This window comes from Onychostoma macrolepis, chromosome 24 (genome assembly GCF_012432095.1).
Source record: "Onychostoma macrolepis isolate SWU-2019 chromosome 24, ASM1243209v1, whole genome shotgun sequence".
Taxonomy (NCBI): Eukaryota; Metazoa; Chordata; class Actinopteri; order Cypriniformes; family Cyprinidae; genus Onychostoma; species Onychostoma macrolepis.
This window is the reverse complement of record NC_081178.1, coordinates 217,401-241,455: the sequence shown is the minus strand read 5'-3', so window position 1 is coordinate 241,455 and position 24,055 is coordinate 217,401. Positions and strand designations below refer to the sequence as shown.

General features: G+C 38.8%; 1 protein-coding gene and 1 long non-coding RNA gene across 2 annotated transcripts; one reads left to right on the top strand and one right to left on the bottom strand.

The window, feature by feature from the left end:
- Positions 1-258: 258 nt before the first annotated feature.
- On the bottom strand, positions 259-1,292 carry LOC131533719 (uncharacterized). Its single transcript, XR_009269200.1, has 4 exons — positions 1,259-1,292; positions 1,087-1,162; positions 779-897; positions 259-450 (listed from the first exon to the last, which is right to left on the bottom strand). It is a non-coding gene; the product is annotated as an uncharacterized LOC131533719 (long non-coding RNA).
- Positions 1,293-5,365: 4,073 nt separating this feature from the next.
- On the top strand, positions 5,366-23,176 carry LOC131533587 (ankyrin repeat and SAM domain-containing protein 6-like). Its single transcript, XM_058765936.1, has 16 exons — positions 5,366-5,700; positions 7,167-7,672; positions 11,767-11,811; positions 13,163-13,367; positions 14,208-14,314; positions 14,393-14,532; positions 15,292-15,508; positions 16,472-16,521; positions 16,596-16,778; positions 16,871-17,033; positions 17,274-17,449; positions 17,516-17,702; positions 18,738-18,805; positions 19,036-19,152; positions 19,234-19,330; positions 22,246-23,176. The coding sequence occupies exons 1-16, from the start codon at positions 5,468-5,470 to the stop codon at positions 22,293-22,295; spliced, it is 2,544 nt and encodes an 847-aa protein (XP_058621919.1). The 5' UTR covers positions 5,366-5,467; the 3' UTR covers positions 22,296-23,176.
- The last annotated feature ends 879 nt before the right edge of the window (positions 23,177-24,055 follow it).

Here is a 24,055-nt window from a genome sequence, read left to right as displayed (position 1 = left end):
CGGAGCTACAATCACAAACCTCTCAGCAGCACAACAGACTGAAGCAATCTATATTTGAAGACTATCGTTTTCCTTTATTTTAAGTGTGAATTCTGGTAGGCAATGTTTAAATATAGCCTACATAAAATTAAATTGAGTGAAGCTGCTACTGGGGTTTGTTGGGGCAGTGCAAAGCAGCCTTTACAAAATGAGAAAAAGCACAAGTAATATATCCGACAAAAGCCAACAATATTAAGTTAACACTTACGGTTTATTTAATTGTAACAATACTCTTAACCAGACACTGGTTGAACTGATATTCAAGAGGAAAAGTAAGCTAGAGTTGCATCATGAGCACCAATCCAGGGTCGGGGGACACCATTAGCACGTTTTCTCACAAAGGTCTTCAGGAAATTGAGTGGCACGACTATGGTCAGACGCAAGGTTTCCTCCAAGGTCAACACATTGTTTCTGTGAGGATAAAGGGTTTTAAAAAAGGTACAATGCATTGAATTCGTAAATCAACTGAAACAATCTGTCAGTTAACATGGTGTCATAGCTCAAGTAACTTTGACCATCCATCCAATCAATTCAGGCTTTAAAATGAGTGCTGTAACCATTAAAAAAAAAGGGAAAAAAAGCAATGTCTTTAGCACTCTTATCCAGTCTATATTTTTAGCTTTACACTGGTGTAAAGTGCAGGTTAACTATGTATGATCAAGTAAACAGTTTAGGGTCCATTAGATGCACTAGTTTGCACCCAATCATGTAGGAGCTACATTACACAGAACAAACTTACCTCTGCCTCAGCCCATGTTTTCAAGTCACTGAAAAACTTAAAACATTTGGTTTCAAATTTCTGCCAGCCAGCAGGGCATCTTCAGCCAGCAGGCCAACCAAAGTGTTCTTGCCAGAACGCTGAATAAGTGATTAGTATGTAATGGTTGAAAATTGTGAATGTAAAAACCATTCAAAAAAAATAAATAAATTCCCCATACACACACACGTCTGAAAAAGCTTACCACCTGCAGTTTGGATAAAAGGACATTTGGATGGAAGGAAGTCTGGATTTTTTAAATTTATTTTTTATTAATAAATTTAATTTACCTTCATACCATTCATGTCCATTTACAGCCAACGCAAAAAGGTGGAATGCTGCCAAAATCCACATGCTGAGAAAGTCCTATGAATATCAACATTAATGTAAAGAAACACATGAAATTATGTAATGAAATGCATTTTTAAATCACTAAGAACATAAATATAGTCTAAAACACACCAAGACAACTAAGAAAGCTATAATACTCTGTAACACAACACTCAGATCATTGCATGAAATCAGCTTTATTTATACCCAGTTGCTCAGTCACTAATGTGTGCACCTGTTTAGTTGCGATTTGTCTAGTTGCGGTTGTGGCTGTCTGAGTTCTTATTAGTTTCTATGGTTATGTACTAGTTAATAATTTCATTCACCTGCTGTTCATTTACTAATTAGGTCCCTCAATTAGTCTATAGGCTATATATAGCTCCTGCATCTTTCAGTTATTTGTCTGATCCTGTCTGTTGTGTTTGTTTTCTTCTGTATTCTTGATCAGTTTAATAAATACTTTTGAATTACTTATTTCCTCATCCAACGTGGTCTAATGAGAATTTGTATTTATTTTTTAACTTGTTGTTCTACCAATTGTAAATTTACTTACGTTTGCATAGACACTGAAACAATAAAATACTGCCATATTTACAGCATCTAAACATACTAACGAATTGACATCTAAAATGTAAATTTGCGCATGAACCGCTTTACAGACTTAAAAATGAATCCTAATTAATATAGGAATTGCGGTATTAAGTTGTCATATCAATGCCATTGTTTTCAATTGCAATTATTAAATGATGTTTTCTCATTTACTTAATATGAAATATTTTTGTGTGAGATCCTCTTCAAATTAGACTTTCTTTTCTTTGTGCAACATTCAGCACTAAGTGAGAGGCTAAATTAAGACAAAGTTGTTTAATGAAAGTGATGTACAATAATACCACCCTCTTATGATTACAGTTTTTCTGGATTGCTGACACACTGTTCATGAAACAATTCACCATTTTCTCACAACTATAAACACAATCTCAAAACTACACACCAACTTGTGCAAACTTCCGACTTTCAGGTCAAAACCAAATACTTTAGTCAAAAACATTCTCTTTTGTCAGAATCTAATCTTTGGCCTCAGATGAGACACAAAGCTGTCAAATACACAGAATATTTTCCTGACCAGAGAACACTAGTGAGATCAGTTCATAAAAACCTCCTTTTGGGAAACAGGAATCCTGCAATAACTGTTACAGTATACGGCATACATAGAGCGCTGCAGATACAGTAAACTTTAAGAAACGTTTACCTACATTACACTACTGTAAAGAGATCCTACAGTAGATGAAAATCACTAGAAGAGAACAAAGACCAAACAACTGAATATACAGAAAACACACTGGAATATCCTGTCAGTCACTGTACATAAATAAATAAATACAGCATCCTCTGCCGAGCTGCGTTACAGTATTGGTAATATCCTTATTTGTTATACTATAACAGTTTCTTAGTCTTCTGAGAAAAGACTTCTCTGCGTCCCTCGACAGACTCTCAGTTCTGCACAAATACATGTCAGAAGTACTGGGCTTCAAATCAGTTCAGCAGTTCTGAGTTTGAGGCTGTGTGCTACTGTATTTACAGTACGAGTCCTCTCATCTGAAGTACTGTAACTGTAATGTGTGAGTAGATGATCCTCATGATCAGTCCATGCAGAAGAACACGGTCAACTATACTGCTTTATATTTCATCAGCAACAAATGACCTTTGACCTCGTCCCCTTCATTTGTCTTTTCTCCTCCTCTTCCTCTTTATTACCAGGATTCATTTCCCAAAACACATAATCGGCTCTTGTTCATATCATCCTGAGATTCTGACTGCTGTCATCAGTGTTAATGTTCACACAGGGATAAATGTTGCTGTTTGTGTTCATTTTGTGATTCTTGAGGTAGTTATATTGTGTGTTTGTGTTTTCTGAATGAGAACATGGTTAAATCTGTGCAGAATGATGCTGTTCTTGTGTAGTTTCGCAGAAAACACTGAGTAAATTGAAGCATGTGTGAAAACAGGTGAAATGTGTTCAAAGTTTTGAGAAACGTGTCTTTGTTTCGAGAACTGTATGAATGGTTTGGAAACTTGTGCCGAATGAATCAGTTTCAGTGTGTTAGCAATCCAGAAAAACTGTAACATCAGCTACTAGTTTATTCTGGTTAGTGCTGGTTAAGCTTCAGCTCAGCTAGTGTTCCATCGTGTTCTTCAGAGAAAGAAAGAGGAATCATCTGAGAGAAGAAATTGTGTTTGTTGTAAACAGTTTCTTGTCTAAAAATAATCTCACATTCCTTCCGCTGTGATCAGATGTGGAAGCAGATAATGAAATGTTCTCAGGGTTGTTTATGGTTTGTGTTCATATCCGTTATCAGGGACAAAATTGTATTTATTGTGTTTGTCCTTCTGATCTCCTGAAAGAATCAAGCGTCTCACTTACTGAGTCCATTAGAGACTGACAACTTTTTAGTTTACATTTGATGTGCCTTTAATCGTTCCTGTTCTGCTCATCTTCATCCATCCTTCAGTTTCATGTGAGAATCTGATCAATGAATCACTAAAGTTTGTTCACAGCTGTGTTTGATTGTGCTGCATGTGTTTCTGTGGACAGCACAACACGCAGGTGTGATTTATTTCACATTTACAGTGAGGCATGTCATTGTTTCAGTTGAACTGAATTAAGAGTGTAATCTGTACTAACAGAGAAAGCACTGTTATGATGAAGATGATCCAGTGTTTCTGTGGTGTGACGTGACTGTCTCCTGCTGGTCAAACTGAACAATGTTCATCTGAGATCATTCAGTCTGATCCGTCTCCTCTCTGATTATTGCTGTTTGTTTTATTGATTCACTTTCGCTAAGTGTGAGTGCTGACAGTGACACGAGAACAGAAGAATCGTGAATCTGGAGTTTAATATAATGATATAATAATCACACACATTCAGCATGAGAGCATGTTTGGGCAGTTTGCAGTTCATTTGACACGAAGCATCCGACGCTCCTGCTGTCAGATATCACTGGCTCTTGTTCTTCACTGAATCCTGTTAACTCTATAATTGTTATGCATTCGCCATTTCTTATTTCCCTCCCTGTTTAACTCTTCTGTACAGTTTTTCAGGTTTTTATTGAGGTTGGTTTTTGAAGTTTGGTTGGTGGAGTTTATTAACAGGAGACTCTCTCCTCTATAGGCCATAAACTCTTTTTAAAGTTATATCTCATGTTATGTCTCTGTTTAAGCAGGATAAAAGCCTCATATCTTTGTTAGTTTTAATGCTGACAAACACAAACTGAAGTATGAGGTTAATAACAGAAACAACAAATCACACATCATTATTCTGAGTAGAATGAATGTTCTGAGCTGCATGTTTAACCAAAGAAATAACATGGCATTGTGATCTCAAGCATCTAAATGGTGTATATTATTGGCTATTTAAAAAAAAAAATAAAAATAAAAATTTGATCTGGTATTTTTATTTACTGCTCTAATTTATATGATTGATGGAAGGATATTGGCCATACATTTTATGTGCATCATATTTGGGACAGATTCCTGGTTTATTTCTAGGATGAACTTTGGATCTGGTTAAGCAATGAGCCAGTGTCTTGTGACCCTGTCTGTGAAATCCAGGCTTAAAGGTCATTGCACACTGAGTGCGTTTTCCCGTTTTCTCGTATTCCTCATCCTTTCCTATCAAAATGCATGCTATAGATGTGAAAACGCAGAAAATCGAACCTGATCTGATTTTTTTTATGACGGATGAAAGTTTCGGAGGAAATTTTCAAAAATCATGTTTTTTATTATGTTATCATGTTTTTATTGTGTTTTATTGTATTAGTTAGCTGCATTTTTTAAAATTATTTTTACTTAATCAAAATAACCCAACTGCAGCTTCATTGAGATTAATTGTAATGCACAATAAAGAAACATCATTTTTGAAAATTGTTAATATATATATATATATATATATATATATAATTAAATATGATTTAATGTTATTTCATTAATTGTAGATTGCATTTTAATAGACGACACTTTGCAGTGTTATTGTGATGCTCGTTGTGTCCAGCAGGTGTCGCAGGTGTCCGCGGTTTCTCCCGCCGCTGATTGCCGGAGGAACACAAGATCCAGGGGGCGTGGTCGGATCTAGATCCAACTCCTCCCACCTTACCTAAACCTACCATCTCCACTCCACCCCCTAGATGTGGATCTAACCCCGCCCCCTGGATCTTTGTTCTGCAGTGAGGGGCTACTGACTGTCCGAGCGCGACGTGGATTGTGCGCATGCGCAGAGACTCCTGAAGAACTTCTGGAGTGACACTTTTAGTTTCCGAGTGCTCGAGTGTCTGTGAGCGGTTCGGGATGAGTCTGGCGCCGGGGGACCCGCTGCTGTGGTTCCGCGTGTGTGATGAGGGCGTTCTGGAGGATCCGCTCGGGTTCGGTCATGTGGACGGCACCGATGAGGAGGGAAACACGGCGCTCATGTTCGCCTCCGCCGGGGGACACGAGCAGCTGGTCCGGTTCCTGCTGAGGAAAGGAGCGGCAGTGGACCGACGGAACCATTACGGCTGGACTCCGCTGATGCAGGCTGCGAGGTTACTGTAACAAACACGAGAAACAATCTGATACACTTCAGACAAACACAGTGACCCATGCATTCAGCTCGTAACATTGTTACTATTAATCATCATAAGATGATCCGTTGTCTTAAGACGAACACTCATCAATTCATCATAATTCTTCATTTTTACACACAATCATCTGGAGTTTAGTTGTGATACATTTGTTTTATGAAATAGAAGATAATTTTGACTGATTCGCATTATATTTATAATTGCATTGGCTGCTGTTCTCATCTGTGATAGACTCACTGTACAAATATTAATATGATATTAATATACAGTCATGATTAATGAGAATGTTTTTGAAAGAATTCATTAGGAATCGTTGTTTATTTATAGTTGAGCACAATGCTATTTGTTTTATATTAGCAGCACATAGAATCAGCACTGATAATGTAATATCAGTATGTCTAACTCGTTTTATTGCATTATGTAATTAAAATGAACATGGTTTACAGAGCTGTTCATGTTTTAATCTAACACAATAAAGTGCATTTGTACTATTTAAATATAATTGAAATATTATAGTGTTTATTATTAGTTTTAAAGTTATTTTCTTTAATTTTGTTGTGTGCTTTTGCCATTTACGTAGTTTTATATAGTTTTTATTAATATTTTATTGAAATTTGAAGTACTAGTTTTATTTTAGTACGTCAAGTTTCCTTTTGAAATAAAGTTTTTCAGATTTTGTTTCAGTCAACATTTATTTTCTTTCATTTCAATTAAACAAATTGTAATGATTTTAATTTTACTTAAAGTTTTTAATAATTGTATTGTGCTTTCATCATTTTAGTAGTTTTATATATAGTTTTTCTTTATTTTTATTTTATTTTTATTTTAGTATGCCAAGTTAAAGCAAAATAAAATGAAAAAATTTTCCTTTTGAAATTTCAATTTCAAATTAGATTTCAATTAAAAAATGTTTTAAATGTATTTGTTGTCAGCAAGGAAAGTCATTTTCACAGAAGGTGCGTATATAACACAAGGACAACTGCACATTATATACGGACTTGTCACAATACATTCAAGAACAATCGTGTCCCCCACCAAAAAACAAACAAAACACAACACATGCAAGAGTGAAGGATGATGGCTGATTTCCTTCGTGCTCAAAGCATGTAAAGCTGTAGGAACAAAACTCTTACTATAGTTAGTCCTCCTACATATTTTAACACTTATTTTAGATCAAGTAGCATTTTTTAATGGTTTTAATTCTAAAGTTTTAATTTTATTGTGTGCTTTCGACATTTTATATATAGTTTTTATTCATTTTATTTTAGTTTTGGTTTTATTTTAGTACATAAAGTTAAACAAAAAGAAAATGAGAATTTAATTTCAAGTAACTTTTTAATGGTTTCAATTTTAGTTTTAGTGAACGGTAACATCCCTGAGATGCAGAGGCTCGTCTGACGGCTCTGATCTGGTTCTCCGCTCTGCAGGTTCGGTCAGCTGAGCGTGGCTCATATTCTGCTGGAGAACGGTGCGGAGATCAACGGCAGGAACCGGATGGGCGCCAGCGTCCTGAGCATGGCTGCGCGCGGAGGGCACGCTCACATGGCCAAACTCCTGCTGGAGAACGGCGCCTTCGTGGATGACTTCGATCACCTGGCGGCAGCGGAGGGCAGCAGCAGCGGAGACTCCGGCACGTTCCCAGAGATCAGGGCTCTGCTGGCGGCCGCTCAGCACGGACATGAGGCAGTGGTCAGGCTGCTGCTGGACTGGGGCGCGGAGGTCAACTTCTGCCAGAAGAGCTCAGGCTGGAGCGCGCTGATGCTGGCGGCGGCCGGCGGGGCGGTCAGCGTGACACAGCAGCTAGTGGAGCGAGGAGCGGACGCAGATCATCTCAATGTCTTGGGCAAGACAGCCTTCGAGCTGGCGCTTCAGCTGCAGCACAGAGAGGTGAAGAACTACCTGGACTCCATCACCACCGTCCGGCCACAGCCAGGTGAACCCTAACAACACCATCACCAAAACATTTATCGCCATCATATTCGTCATATCAGTCGATATCGATAATTATCACGATAAATTTCAAATCTTTATTTCTTTCAAGTTTAAAGCTAGGTTTTTGCTCCAAAGTGAAAGATGTTCCTTAATTTTCCTTAATAAAATAAATAGGCCTATCTTAATAGAAAAATGTATTTCTTAGTTTCTGCATGTTCTAACGAGTGATATTGTGATATTGTGTCAAATCAAGATATTGTGCGTTGCCTGATAATGTTAATAATATTATGACTTTTTTTTTGTCTTAAATACACGTTTGATAGTAGCTTCAGTTAAGGTCAGTGCACACTGACACACTGATTTGTTTTGACAGACGAAAGTTATCAATTAGTAACACCTGTAAAAATTGTAGCAACCTCTTTTTTTAGTTATTATTCTGACCGTGTTTATTTTTTTTTAAATTCAAGGTCAAGTTTATTTGTATAGCTCTTTTCATGATACAAATCGTTGCAAAGCAGCTTTACAGAAAATGTTAAGTTTCTACATTATATTTAGGAGTAGGTTATTAGTGGTGACTATGGCAGAAATGTACAGTAAAAATCATGCAGTTAGTTAATGTCATGTAATCAAACAAATAGTGAACACTATTAACTGAAATGATTATATGTTGCGATTTAAACTTTACGATTGAGATTAAACTAGGGCTGGGCGATATATCGAACACGATATTCATGCGCATCTCGTCAGTAAAGCCAGGTCTGTGATTAGCGCTAAATCTCCATCACCTGTTTTCAAATAGAGAGCCATTTAATACACAGAGCCATAGTTCACTGACAAGCTACGCAATTTTTTTATTTTTATTTATTTATCCTTTATTTTACCAGGATACTCCCATTGAGATACAAAATCTCTTCTTCCAGGGAGTCCTGGCCAAAATGGCAGCACAATAAGTTTCACAATAAGACAGTTTCAAAACATAAAACAAACATAATCATTTGCCCTACATCCAGATGATTACCAATATGTACTTTACTCATAGCAAGTACATGTTTCCTTCAAAGTAGACCATAAAAGGTTTTTAAAAATATTTACAGAAAGGAGTGTTTCCAGCATAATAATACTCTGCAACTCGTTCCATAATGAAGGAGCAAAAAAAGAGAAGGCAGTTTTGCCTAACTCAGAATGTGCTCTTGGAACATGTAAAAGAAGTTTAGCAGAAGATCTGGTACGATAATTACAAGTGTAAAAAGATAAAAGACTGCAGATATAAGTAGGTAATTTTCCCAACAATGCCTTAACAATAAACAGTCTTTATTGCACTAAACATGTGCACTTTCCTTCTTTGAAACAAAGAGGACCATCCCACCAATTCATACAATATACAGTGATGGGTACGTGAAGAGGCACTCGTCACAAAACGTAAAGCAGCATGGTATACATAGTCCAACTTTTTAAGTGAAGATAAACTTGCGTGCATCGTCGCCGTAATCTAATACTGAAAGGAAACAACTCTGTATAATTCTCTTTCTTGCTTTAAAAGGAAAACATTTCTTTAAACGAAAAAGAAAACCCAACTTTAATCTAAGCTTTTTTAAAAGTTTTTCTATATGTATCTGAAATCCTAGTTTGTCATCCAACCATATACCCAAGTATTTATAGCAATTTACTCTTTCAATAAATTCTCCTTGTAAAGTTAAAATCGGATGATCTAGTTCAGTACGACAACGAGTCAAAAACATGTATTTTGTTTTCTTTGAATTTAAAACCAGTTTTAAGTTGGATAATGATAACTGCAATAACTGAAAAGATTCTTGCAAGAGCTCAATAGCTTGATTCACCGAATGTGCTACTGTGTATATAATTGTGTCATCAGCATATAAATGAATTCTAGCTGAGGTTATCCCACGACCAAGGTCATTAATATAAATAGAAAATAAAACTGGGGCTAAAATTGAACCCTGTGGAACACCTTTAATTGTTTTTAATTCATTTGAAATAAAATTTTCGACTGAGACACATTGAGTTCTTTCTGTTAAATAATTATTGAACCAATTTAGAGTCAATTCGCTAAAACCTATACAACTTAATCTCTGTAATAAAAGTTTATGATCTACAGAGTCAAATGCTTTAGAAAGATCTACAAATAATGCTGCGCAATGTTGTTTACTATCTAGATATTTAACAATATCATTTGTAACCAGCATAGCTGCTGTAATAGTACTATGACCTGATCTAAAGCCTGACTGAAATTCGTTTAATATTTTATTTTCGGTTAAGAACTGTTTCACTTGATTATTAACAAAAGATTCAAATACTTTTGCCAACACAGACAACCTGCTAATTGGCCGATAATTATCCAAAACTGATGGGCCACCAGCTTTTAACAGAGGTAAAACTGATGCGGATTTCCATGCACGAGGAATAACATTTGAGGTTAAACTCAAGTTAAAAATAGATGTAATGGGCTCTGTTATAAGGTCTGCAGAAATTTTTAAAAAATAAGGTTCTATTTTATCAGGCCCTGCTGATTTTTTAATATCCAAATTAGATAGAACTTTATGAACTTGTGTAGCTAAAATAGGAATAAAATTAAACTGCTGACTCTGAGTAGTATAACATGAAGTAGCTTCCACATTTTCTTGTTTCCTTAAATTACTACAATTGTGGGACTCTCCCCCCGAAATAAAATGTCTATTAAAAGCATTTACAATATTCTCTTTATGTTTAATTATACTGTCATTTAATTTTAAATAATCAGGTAGACTGGTAAACGTTTTTTGACCAGAAACTGATTTGGTCAATTTCCAAAAAGAAGAAGGATCATTAATATTCTCATTTATCATATTTAAATAATAATCACATTTAGATCTTTTTACTAATTTTGTACAATTATTTCTTAATGTTCTATAATTTATCCAGTCCATTTGTTTATTAGTTTTCTTTGCTTTAGACCATGCAGCATCTCTCTTGAACGCAATATCGCGTTCATTATCGCAGATGAATCGCCTTCGATAATGAACGCGATATTGCGTAGCTTGTCAGTGAACTATGGCTCTGTGTATTAAATGGCGCTCTATTTGAAAACAGGTGACGGAGATTTAGCGCTAATCACGGACCCGGCTTTACTGACGAGATGCACATGAATATCGTGTTCGATATATCGCCCAGCCCTAGATTAAACCTTGCGATTAAGCAAAATTTGGTAGTTTTATATGTTGTCCCCGGGTTAGCATCATCTGAGGTCTTCTGGGGAGTTGGCATCATCTCTTCTCAGGTGTTCGGCTAGTGTTACTACAGTATTCCATGGTAAATGATGGTGATTTGTAGAATGAAAGCCTTCTGACTGTATCGTTGCGCACAGTGTTTCTGCTGTTTGTCAGCGCCGCTTCACACTGGATCTGACTGAGACTCATCAGCAAGTAAACGAATCTGCTCTGGTGAACTCGCACTGCGCTGCCATTTGAACTTTAGTAGTTTATATATAGTTTATATATGACCCGAGTGGACAAACGGTCTGTGTGACGGATTCGCTACAGGAGGCCTTTATTCACCCCGCGGAGCCGTGTGAGGCACGTTTTTTTTATGGATTCGTGCACTTTATTTTACGTGTTTTGGACTGTGTAGCAGAAACACCCGCTGACTGCAATGATAGAGCTTAGAACAGCCAAGACAATTTTGAATATTACTCCGATTGGATTCATCTAAAAGAAGAAAGTCATATACACCTAGGATGCCTTGAGAGTTTTTTGTGTGAACTGACCCTTTAATGAATTCAGTCCTGTTGTTGGTAGAAATACACTGTGTGTCTATTCCGATGTAGCTGGCTAGTGGAGGTGAAGGTCAGAGTCCAGTGTCTTTTTAATGGACAGAGATGATTGCGTCACTGGTCTCGCTCATTTTCACACGTGATGTGGTTCTGTGTCTGTGTGCTGGACGGGTCAGTGCTGGACTGGTTAGTATTGGACTGGTCAGTGCTAGTTCATCTGTTGGCAGATTTGACTGGTCACTGCAGGTCCAACAGCTCAAACAAGACGAATGAGATCAATAATATCAGAAATGTTGCTGTTTTCATCTGGTTTCTTTAATACTCAACAGATGATGAGAAGAAACGACCTGATGTCTTCCACGCGCTGAAGTTGGGTGAGTTCTTATATAATGTTAGAAGTAAATATTAAGTTGCTATATAGTGTAGTCTTTTATTCATGTGAACGTGGAACATGAAATCAAGGTTATTTTTGTATACTAGGACAAAAACGATTGATCAAAAAACATTTTCATAAACTGAAGTAAAATAAAATAATTGAAAAACTAAAACAAAACGAAACTAACAAACATTATCGAAAAGCTAACTGAAATAAAATAATAATAATCGTTTTCATAATCACCCCGTGGCGGAAAAATAGAGCTGTGTGGCGGTTTAGGGAGAAGCCTGTAAATGGCGCATCATGTGAGAGGTTATCTAACGGAGAGACAGTGTCCTGCACAGCTCCTGTTTGATAAACCCACACCCGCAGTACTTAACAGAACAACCGACCCGTTATCCCACAAGCACCACTAATTTAACTCTGTACCCGACCCGTTTGACATACACACAGCGACCCAAACCTCTCACGCATTAAATCTAGGCTACTACATCAGGTAGGCAAAAATTTTTGTATTCATTTTCTCATGTAACACAAGCAATCAAACCAACATTAAGCATTCTAAGTTGGTGCTTTGAAGAAAAATAGATAAACAGCGCAACATGGTAATTAATAGAAAAAAGATGAGGATGTGCATCCTTTCAAAAAATACAAAATATTTGCCTACATGTAAGCAATCTGCCAGTCTATTTTGAAAAAAATGGGCATAAACCACATAAGGTTAAATGAAGTCTTTCTTTGGTCTGCTCTCTGGAAGTGATCTGTTCATTCTGCTGAACTTTAATTACTGAAACTAAAACTGAAACTAAACTATATAAAAATGAAATAGAAATGTGTTCACAAAATACAAACTAAAACTAACAAAATTATTAATGAAACCTAATAAAAATGATTTGAAGTTTATAGCAAATTTGAAAATGATATTAAAATAAAAATGCATTTAAAAATGCAAAACTATAAAAAACCTTGAATGAAATTATCTACTATTAAAATTGAACAGTGTACAATTGCAAAAAAATAAATATTAAGTATAAAAAGTGTTTTGAAATATTGAAAATTAAGAAATTTTGATATGAAGTGTTACAGCTGATATTTCTATCCTCATTTCATCACTTTCACGCAGAATTTTGAGGTGGTCTGTTTAAAGCCGCAAGCCTTAGTGTAGTGTAGTTTCATCAGCACGCTCCTCGTTTCGCTGGACAGACTCTTTTTCATCTCCGGCTGTTTCATGTCATTACATTTGCTTTGTATTGTATTGATCGTGTGGGATTAACGATCACAGCACTCATGATGGGTTTCTTTCAGGCTCTGTAGTTTGTGTGTCTCTGTGATCTGGTGTTCTGCTGTAGGGAACGCTCAGCTGGTGAAGGAGATCGTGGAGGAGGACGCGTCTCAGGTGAACGTCTCGAATGCAGACGGCGCGTCTCCTCTGATGATGGCGGCAGTCAGCGGGCAGCTGGAGGTGGTGCAGCTGCTGGTGGACAAACATGCAGACATGGACAGACAGGACTCGGTGCACGGCTGGACGGCGCTCATGCAGGCCACGTATCACGGGTGCGTGTGCCATAGCACTGGTGTTTGTCAAGTCACATTTATTTATAGAGTGCTTTTAACAATACAGATTGTGTCAAAGCAGCTTTACAGTATTAAACAGAAAAATAGTGTCAATGATACAGAAGGACAATAGAAAACACTCAATTTTCAGTTAAAGGCAGTTTGAAGCATTGAATTCAGTGATGTCATCGTCCAGCTCAATTCAGTTCTAATAGTATCTGTACAATTAAGTCGACGATATCACTGGAAATTAAATGTCCACAACTAAGCGAGCTAGAGGTGACAGCGGCAAGGAACCAAAACTCCCATCGGTGACAGAATGGAGAAAAAGAAACCAGGCTCAGTTGGGGGGCCAGTTCTCCTCTGACCAGACGAACCAGCAGTTAAATTCTAGGCTGCAGCAGAGTCAGATTGTGCAGAGGACTCATCTGGTTCCCGTGGTCTTGTCCCGATGGCTGTCTAGGTGACGAGGTCTAGGTGTCCTGATCTCCGCTGACGTTCAGGGCTGTAGAGGTCATCTCTATGTGCTAATCCATCATCTGGGCTGGATATGGACAGGATCTGGTGGCTGCAGTGATCTCGGAATAAGACAGAAACAGACTAATATTAGCGAAGATGCAATTCTTCTTACGATGTAACGAGTACATCGTGTGTTATGGGGAGTGTTCCCGGTTCCGGTTGACCTAATTAATGCAGCCTAACAATCCTTTAACGGATTTGAATAATAGAAGCGTGTTAGTGTGTTATGTGTAAGCCAGGCTAAAGAGATGGGTCTTTAATCTAGATTTAAACTGTGTTATTTTTGTGTGATTCTTCAGTTCCTGTTCTGTCCTTCATTAGGAATAAAGACGTGGTGAAGTTTCTTCTGAATCAGGGCGCTGACGTCAATCTGAGAGCCAAGAACGGTTACACAGCCTTTGATCTCGTCATGCTCCTGAACGACCCGGGTGAGCGCGCAGCATGTGATTAGCCTTGCGTTCGCTGCGTTAGCTGTGTGTGATGCTGGTGTTGGTTCTGTCCGGCAGACACGGAGCTGGTGCGGCTGCTGGCGTCTGTCTGCATGCAGGTGGAGAAGGACAAGAGCAAACACCGAGGAAAATCAACCATAAAGAGACGCCCATCTCTAAATGTTCCTCCTCCTCCTGATGACAAAGGCGGCCTGAAGGTAACGATCACTGTAATTGACCTCTGTCCCCTAAAGCTGGCAAAGGTGAGTATCTGAGCAGGTCAACATTTCATCAGTTTATAAGAGTGTGATATGAACCTCGAGGGCCAGTGGGACGTTGAGCTGCTGACCGTTCATTTACAGCTGAACATTACCTAGTGAGATGACCATCATACACACAGGATTAGATTTTATTACCACTTTAGACTTATAAGTGTGAAAAATTTAATATTTGTTTTAGTTTGTATTATTATATCTGTAAACTTGACACCTTTCAGCAAAATTTCCTGTTCTGACATTGAAATAACAGCCATTCACGTGATTTGTGCAAATCTGATTTTTCAATGTAGTTTCCTTCAGAAATAACTGTCTTCAGAAAAGTTTGTTTTAATTTTATGTGCGTAGAGCACTGCTTTGTTTACAGTAGTAACTGCTGTATTTCTGCTGTCAGAGGGAATTCATAACAATTATATAATCATTTATTAGGCTGAAATGTGAGGTTTATAATTTTCTTAAACTTTGTTTTTGTTAAAACTGAAATTAATAGTACTGTACAGTAATTTTACAGTTTAGGATGTCATTGTGTTTAGTTTTGTTTTAAAAGTATGTTGCTACTTCAACTTGTCATTCCAATCAAATATCAGAACTTCCCAAATCTATTTTGACCACTGAATGCCCTTTCCTGGTTGGGAGTTGGAGTTGTGATGATTGATTGTATTTTGCTGCTGTTATTCACCGTCTTCCTTCTTGCGTTGACAGTCCTGGTGGAATCGCATGTCCAACCGCTTCCGCAAACTCAAGCTGACGCACACGCTGAGACACGGGCTCTCCACCAATCGGCTCGCTCCGTTCCCAGATGAGGTTCCTCTGGACGCCACCATGAAAGCGGAGGAGTCGAGCGCAGCTGCAGCGCCTCCTTCTGGAGCTCCGAGCACAGATGTCTGCTCCGCGTGGAGCAGCAAGAGTAAAGACTGCGGTGCGTGGATCTGCTCCAGTTCATCCAGAGCCGTTTGAGCTTAAAGGGGTCATCAGATGCCCATTTTCCACAAGTTGATATGATTCTTTAGGGTCTTAATGAAAAGTCTATAACGTACTTTGGTTAAAATTTCTCAATGGTAGTGTAAAACAACACCCTTTTTACCCTGTCAAAAACAGCACTGTTCACAGCGAGCTGTTTCTGGGCATGTCCCTTTAAATGCTTATGAGCTCTGCTGACCCCGCCCCTCTCTTCTGTGGGGTGACGAGCCATTCTCTGAGAAACGGTAAAGTTTAGCCTCATTGGTCACAGAACTTGTTAACTAGCACATTATTAGAAAAGGCGATTTGCAAAGATTAATTAAAAAACCTTACACTCACTTCTTCTGTAGTTGAAGCTGGATCATGAATGATTCGCGCAAACATATACACATTTAGATAGATCGGGGGCGAATTCCCTTCAGAAACATACGTAATCTGCGTCTTTAGCGGCTCAGATGTCGGGAGTAAACTGCTATGTTCATTATTACTTCCAACAACAGAACACCTTAATCACTTAGAAGACATTCTTGTCTGCTCCAGCATCGAAACAATGGAGGACTGATAACCGCTCACTCAGGGCGGAGCTGTGATAAAACACCAGTGTCAATCAACAATTGTGGGAGTGGTCTGTGCAGAACTACGTCACTCTGCCAAGAATCTCAGAACAGCCTGATCTAAGAAAGTAATCATGATATATTGGGATTGTGAAAAAAGAAATGGGTGGATTTTTATAATTAGAGGGTGGATGTGTACACACACTGCCAACACACATTTCAGTTCAAACAACAAGTAAAAGTGAATTTTGCTCCTGAAGACCCCTTTAATACATTCCTTGTGTGTTTGCTTAGTGAAGAATTTAAAATGAAAACCAATAGTAGTAAAAATTAGCATGCAGTAAAGCCATGATGCTGTTTTATTTTAGGTTTGAACGGAACAAGAAGTGGGAAAGATGACTTCCTCATCACGACAATGGTACATTTGTTTAATTTCTGCTTTTGTCAAAGTCTTGAAATGAGTGATTTCCTGAATCGTTATTGGTCTGTCAGCTGAGGAACGGTGCGCCGCTAGCTCGTCTGCCCATTGAGAAGCTGAAGGCCGTCATCCCGCCGTTCCTGCCGCCGTCGAACTTTGAGCCGTGGAACTCGGAGCGCTGTGGAGCAGCGAAGGAGGGCCGGAACGGAAACATGCCGCAGAGACCCGGCAGGAGCAGCTGCGCCAACTCCGATATAGTGAGACTTCTATTTATAAACGTACTGTATTCTCTTTAATTGGAGTCATGTTTTCTGTAGATGATCACTGCTCTTGTGTGTGTTTGTTGTAGACGTCCATTAGTCGAGTGGTCAGCAGGTCCATCAAGTTTCCCAGCATCACTAAAGGCCCCTCCCCCTCCAACTCAGGCAGTTATAACTCCGCCCACTCCTCAGGTGGATCCAATGGTGTGGGAGGAGTCAACCGCCACGCCTCCGACTCCCACAACCGCTCAGGTGACCCCGCCCACTCGCTGACATCATACATCTGCAGAAACCAGACCTGATTAAATCATATGATTGTGTCTGGAACAGAATTGATCGGAATAATGAATGAAATTCACAGCTGAAGTTGAATTTCTTTCATAATTGATCAATTTTGCAATGATGTTATTTTCCTGTTTATTTCTCTGAAGCTGTTTGATACTATCTGTACTGTATAAAGCACTATAGAACCACATGTGTTGTTGTGTGTAGGCGGCAGCAGTGCGGACAGTGTTCTGTCACAGATCGTGGCTCAGAGGAAGAGGGCAGCCGGTCTGTTGGACAGCAGAACGCCGGCTGCTGCTGAGGTGCCCAGTACTGTACCGACGCCGCTGCCCTCCGCTCCGGACATCAACCTGACCGACCACAGCGACAGCCACTCTAGACGGGTGTGTATCAGGAGCCTGTGTGTGTGTGTTTGAGACATTCTGAACCTCACTATGTGTGTGTTTCAGAAGCTGGAGTTAAAGAAGCGTCCTCAGTCTGGAAACTCGTCGACGTCCAAGAGCACGTCACCCACCCTCACGCCCTCTCCATCACCCACACCCAAACCACCCGCCGCTGACTCGCTCTCATCCGCATCCACACAGCCCAGATCCAAGAGCAGCGGCGGCTCCAGCAGTGGCACCATCACGGACGAGGGTCAGACACAGACACACACACACACACACACACACGTACACGTGCATACACACACATGTATACACATACACATGAATACGTGTGCTGGGCTTGCTTATTTATTTTTAATAACAAAAAACCCAGAAGTTATATTTCTGGGCAATTGTAAAGGCCCTTTCACATCAAGGGCCAGTTTTACTAAACAGGGCAAATTAGCGCGAGAGTGCAATTCCAAAACAGCGCTGATGGGTGTGGAAATTTCTGCGGGTGATTTACTAACAACGCGCAAATTAAAGGACACAGACGCAACATCTCATTTATCGACCAACGCAGTATATCAAGCGCAGCGCAAATTAGAGCAGTCAGAAATAAAGAAGCCACAGTACAATGAAAAGAAACGGAGGCCAAAAAATGAAGGTTTGCTAGAAGTTTTGATAGAGCTGGTACTGCGTGACTCCTAGTTGAGGGTCTTTTATTACCCAAAGCAAATTAAAAATAACATGGCTTAACAAACTATATGTTTGGATAATGTGTTCTTCTGGCATTCCAAATAAATTTATTACGTGTGGAAAAAATCCTATCCCTTCTACCACGCGCTCTCTGTTCTCTGCGGTGCCTCTCCTAGCAGCAACACTTGCAGCTATTTCAAGCACAAAATTGTTTAAGACATGCTTTTTTTGGGCGTTAAATAATGGCACAAATACCAGTAATTTTACGAGCGCAAACGTTAGTAAATCTTGTTGCATGATTCATTTTAATACTCTCCTCCCATAAATTTTGCATCTGAAAGGATAACTTTCATATTAAACAAATGCATATTAAATAAGGTCAGGCACAAAAATATGAAAAATGGGAAAACAAAGTAACTTGCTTTATTTATTTGAAAAAGTAACTGATATTTTCTTGTAAATTTAAAAGTAATGCGTTACTTTACTATTTACTTGAAAAAAGTAATCTGATTACGTAGCTCGCGTTACTTGTAATGCGTTACTATCAACACTGCACTCACATGTCTCTCTCTGTATTTCTGCTACTGATTGTTGTTTTTCTACACAGATGAGTTATCTGGGATTCTGAAAAAACTTTCTCTGGAGAAATACCAGCCCATCTTTGAGGAGCAGGAGGTGTGTCTGTTATCTGTCGGTCTTCTGTCTGTCTGCTTCCTCTGTTCTTAATGACGTGATTCTTTCAGAGCTGTGGCGTAATGGTGAGCTTGTCAAACACATTGAGACAGGCCAGTTTATTTCTCTAGTTTCCTCCATTGCCTGCCTCTCTCTTTTCTGAATGTAATTCAAAGGCAGATCAAACCCGTCTCTGATTTGTCTGATGAACAGTGATGGATGCTTTGATGCAGGTGGACATGGAGGCGTTTCTGACTCTGACTGACGGAGACCTGAAAGAGCTGGGAATTAAAACAGACGGGCCACGGCAGCAGATACTTGCAGCCATATCTGAGCTGAACGCTGGGAAAGTGAGTGTGTATATGATCAGGCTGAAATAGAGGCGCATCTGAACTGTAAATAATATGATAATGAACATCTTCTCATGACAGGGGAGGGAAAGACAGATTTTACAAGAGACCATCCATAACTTCCAGTCGTCGTTTGGCAGCAGTGCCAGTAACCCTCGACCGGCGGGGTATCCACGCTGTGAGTGTCACAACACTGCTACAATCACATCAGCATTACAATCATGTCATCGTTCACATCAGTTACAACCACATCACTGTTACAACCACAACACTGTTACAATCACATCAGCATTACAATCACAACACCGTTACAGTCACATCAGCATTACAATCATGTCACCGTTCACATCAGTTACAACCACAACACTGTTACAATCACATCAGCATTACAATCACAACACCGTTACAATCACATCAGCATTACAATCACAACACCATTACAATCACAACACCGTTACAATCACATCAGCACTATAATCAAAACACTGTTACAATCACAACACTGTTACAATCACATCAGCATTACAATCACAACACTGTTACAGTCACATCAGCATTACAATCACAACACCATTACAGTCACATCAGCATTACAATCATGTCACCGTTCACATCAGTTACAACCACAACACTGTTACAATCACATCAGCATTACAATCATGTCATCGTTCACATCAGTTACAACCACATCACTGTTACAACCACAACACTGCTACAATCACATCAGCATTACAATCATGTCATCGTTCACATCAGTTACAACCACATCACTGTTACAACCACAACACTGTAACAATCACATCAGCATTACAATCACAACACCGTTACAATCACATCAGCACTATAATCAAAACACTGTTACAATCACAACACCGTTACAATCACAACACTGTTACAATCACATCAGCATTACAATCACAACACCGTTACAATCACATCAGCATTACAATCACAACACCGTTACAATCACATCAGCACTATAATCAAAACACTGTTACAATCACATCAGCATTACAATCACAACACTGTTACAGTCACATCAGCATTACAATCACAACACCGTTACAGTCACATCAGCATTACAATCATGTCACCGTTCACATCAGTTACAACCACAACACCGTTACAATCACAACACCATTACAATCACATCAGCATTACAATCATGTCATCGTTCACATCAGTTACAACCACATCACCGTTACAACCACAACACTGTTACAATCACATCAGCATTACAATCACATCAGCATTACAGTCATGTCACCGTTCACATCAGTTACAACCATATCACTGTTACAACCACAACACTGTTACAATCACATCAGCATTACAATCATGTCACCGTTCACATCAGTTACAACCACAACACTGTTACAACCACAACACTGTTACAACCACAACACTGTTACAACCACAACACTGTTACAACCACAACACTGTTACAATCACATCAGAATTACAATCACAACACCGTTACAATCACATCAGCATTACAATCACAACACCGTTACAATCACATCAGCACTATAATCAAAACACTGTTACAATCACAACACCGTTACAATCACAACACTGTTACAATCACATCAGCATTACAATCACAACACCATTACAATCACATCAGCACTATAATCAAAACACTGTTACAATCACAACACCGTTACAATCGCAACACTGTTACAATCACATCAGCATTACAATCACAACACCGTTACAATCACAACACTGTTACAATCACATCGGCACTATAATCAAAACACCGTTACAATCACAACACTGTTACAATCACATCAACATTACAATCACAACACCGTTACAATCACATCAGCATTACAATCACAACACCATTTCACGAGTTCGTGTGCCCATATAATCTTAGCATTAGTGGTAAACGGATTTGGCTTGATGTCCGCAATGGAGGGCTGAAAGAGACTATTCTACTCGAGCTCCAATAGCCCACCTATAGACAGAAGGATAAATGAAATAAATATGCATAAAGGAGGAGATGGGGAGGAGGAGGAATGCCAAAAGAGCTAACGACGGAAGTGGTAAGATGCTCTCTTTTATACTTGGATATTGGTTGGAAGATTAGATGGGCGTACTCCTCCCGAAATTTTGTTAATAACTTCACTACAATCACAACACCATTACAATCACAACACTGCCACAAACACAACACCGTTACAATCACAACACTGCTACAATCACATCATCATTATAATCAAAACAGTTACAATCACATTTTTCTGTTTGACTCCAATATTTGGTCTATCACACATCGCTATGTTAAACTGGTAATTTATATAATGATGATTTATTTATGATTGACTCACATACTCGCATGCATCTGTATTATTGATATTACAGGTGTTTAAAGTCACTGTGAAATCAAAATGGATGATTCTAATTTTTTCTATAAAAAGTTAGTTCTTAAAAAAAAAAAAAAAAAAGAGCACATGCTTTTGTAGTCTTTCATCAGAAACATTAACATGCCATCCATGATGATCTTAAGTCAGTGTAAACTAGTTCTCGTTGGCCCGGTTTCACAAACGGGACTTAGCTTAAGCCAGGACTAGGCCTTAGTTAAATTAAGATATTCAAGCAACTTTTACAAAAACTTCAGTCTCCATGTCTAGAGAGCATACGTGAGGCTGGATGACCTAGCAACCAGCCAGAACACCCTAGCAACCACACAGCAACACACCACAGTAGTGCTGTCAAATGATTAATCACGATTAATCGCATTCAAAATAAAAGTTTTTGTTCACATAATATATGCGTGTACTGTGTATATTTATTATGTATATATAAATACACACACATACAGTATATATTTAGAAAATATTCACATGTATATATTTATATTCATATAATTTATATTATATATAAATATATTTAATATATAAACATATTTTTCTTAAATATAAACATGCATGTGTGTGTATTTATATATACATAATAAATATAAACAGTACACTCACATATGTGTTAAAAACTTTTAATTTTGGAAGTGATTAATCGTTTGACAGCACTACACCACAGCATATCTGGTATCTGCTTTATCTGTTGTCTTTGATGAACTGTGTTCAGCTCCGTCAGGCTGGAGTCGCCATCAGCTGCAGTCGTCCAGCAGACGGTAACGAGGCTGAAGTGCAGATGAAGATGTCTCCTGTGTGTTTATTCTGAGGAGCTTCAGGACTGTGCTGATGGTGTAACGGCCTCGTCGTGCATCAGGGGGCGCCGCAGCATCACGGGGCTCTGTGAGAAGAGCGAGGGCACTTCAGGCCACCAGTCAGCTGAGATTTGGGTCATGAACGACTGAACCGTCAGTATCAGCTTCTTACATGAGTGTACATCAATCTGCTGGGGCAGAAGAGACTTGGAGCAGAATGAAGTTTTATATAGTGTTTGTGTCTCTGAACATATGAACTGTTCCAGACTGATGTAGAAGCAAGAGGATGATGGGAGAAGATATTTATCTGCTTGTTTAAATACTGTAGTTGTGTAGGACTGCCATTTATTATTATTCTGTTTTATTTGTATTTATAAGTTTTTAAGCACATCATTAATTGGTTTTAGTTGCAGAGTCTTTTCACTGTTGTGAAACAGTTTCATCATCTTACAGTGAAATTAAAGATTCATGAACTATCTTAATGTTTCTGGAACATTAATTTGATACATTCAAGATCATCTGCGTTGTTCCTTCATTTGATGTTCTAATGGACGCTGATGAGTGTGTGTTTCTGTGAGAAACCTCATGTTCTCATGAGATCGCAGATTTAGTTCATGTGTGATCACAGTCTGCATGTGAAGTGATGGTAGAGAGATACTGACATTTGTACACTGAAAATTTCCCATAAACTCACAGTTTTAGTTTAAGCTTCTTTTTTGACGACAGATATTTTTACATTTGTATTGCAGACAAAAATCAGTGTAATGACAAAGAAATAAAATGTGGACACACGTTCCTGGCCAGACATGTATTCTGTTCTGATTCCTCATCTGATTTCCTTTTCAGAAACGACTGAAACTCAATTCCAGAGCATGTGTTTGAATAAACTTTTGCTGTTGATCGTTTTTTCAGCATTTGTTGTGATGATGTGTGATGTTTGTGAAGGACGTGTGAATCAGTGACTCAGTTCAAGACTCGTTCATTCCACTCGATCTGCCAGCGAGTCACTGACCTCAAAAACACAGCAGAGTTACTTCCAGCCCGCCGAACGTTTGCAAACATGTGATTATTCATCTCCCTGCTTCATTCTCTCATTCTCTGAGAGTCTTTGTGTTCACAGACTCTGTTAAAGGCTCCAGGATCATCTGACACATTCAACTGATTCATTTCTGCCAAATGCATCAAAATTACGAGTTCAAGGAGTCAGGGCCGTCCCTGGCTGATGCGGGGCCCGGTGCGAAGGGCCCTGCTGAGAGTGACTGAACACAACTGCATCATTTGTTATGATGGGCTTCACCGAACGAGTTATTTGCTGATCTCATCAGAGGAAGATGCTGTCAGAATCATGTTTAAATATTAAACACACGTGGAATGCTGGGTAATATCATCAATGCCCTGTGAGATTAATGCAACTTTTATTTGCTTCATTAACTTTCACACTCATCCTCTGATGAAGATGTGTTCATTCATCAATCAAATGAGGTGAAGCGCAGGGGTCAGAGGTCATGTTTAGGGTCAGTCCTATGTTTCTGTGGGCAGTGAAAGCTATAAGATGTACAGTAAGTGGTGTGAAGGGTTGCGTGTGACCTGATTGTGTGTCACTACAGTGAGGGATTGTGGGAGATTAAACGCGCTGATCCTAGAGACGGATGGGATTTATCCTCAAACAGAATGAGTCCTGCAGAGCATCTCTCACACACACACACACACACTCTCTAACGCTGATGA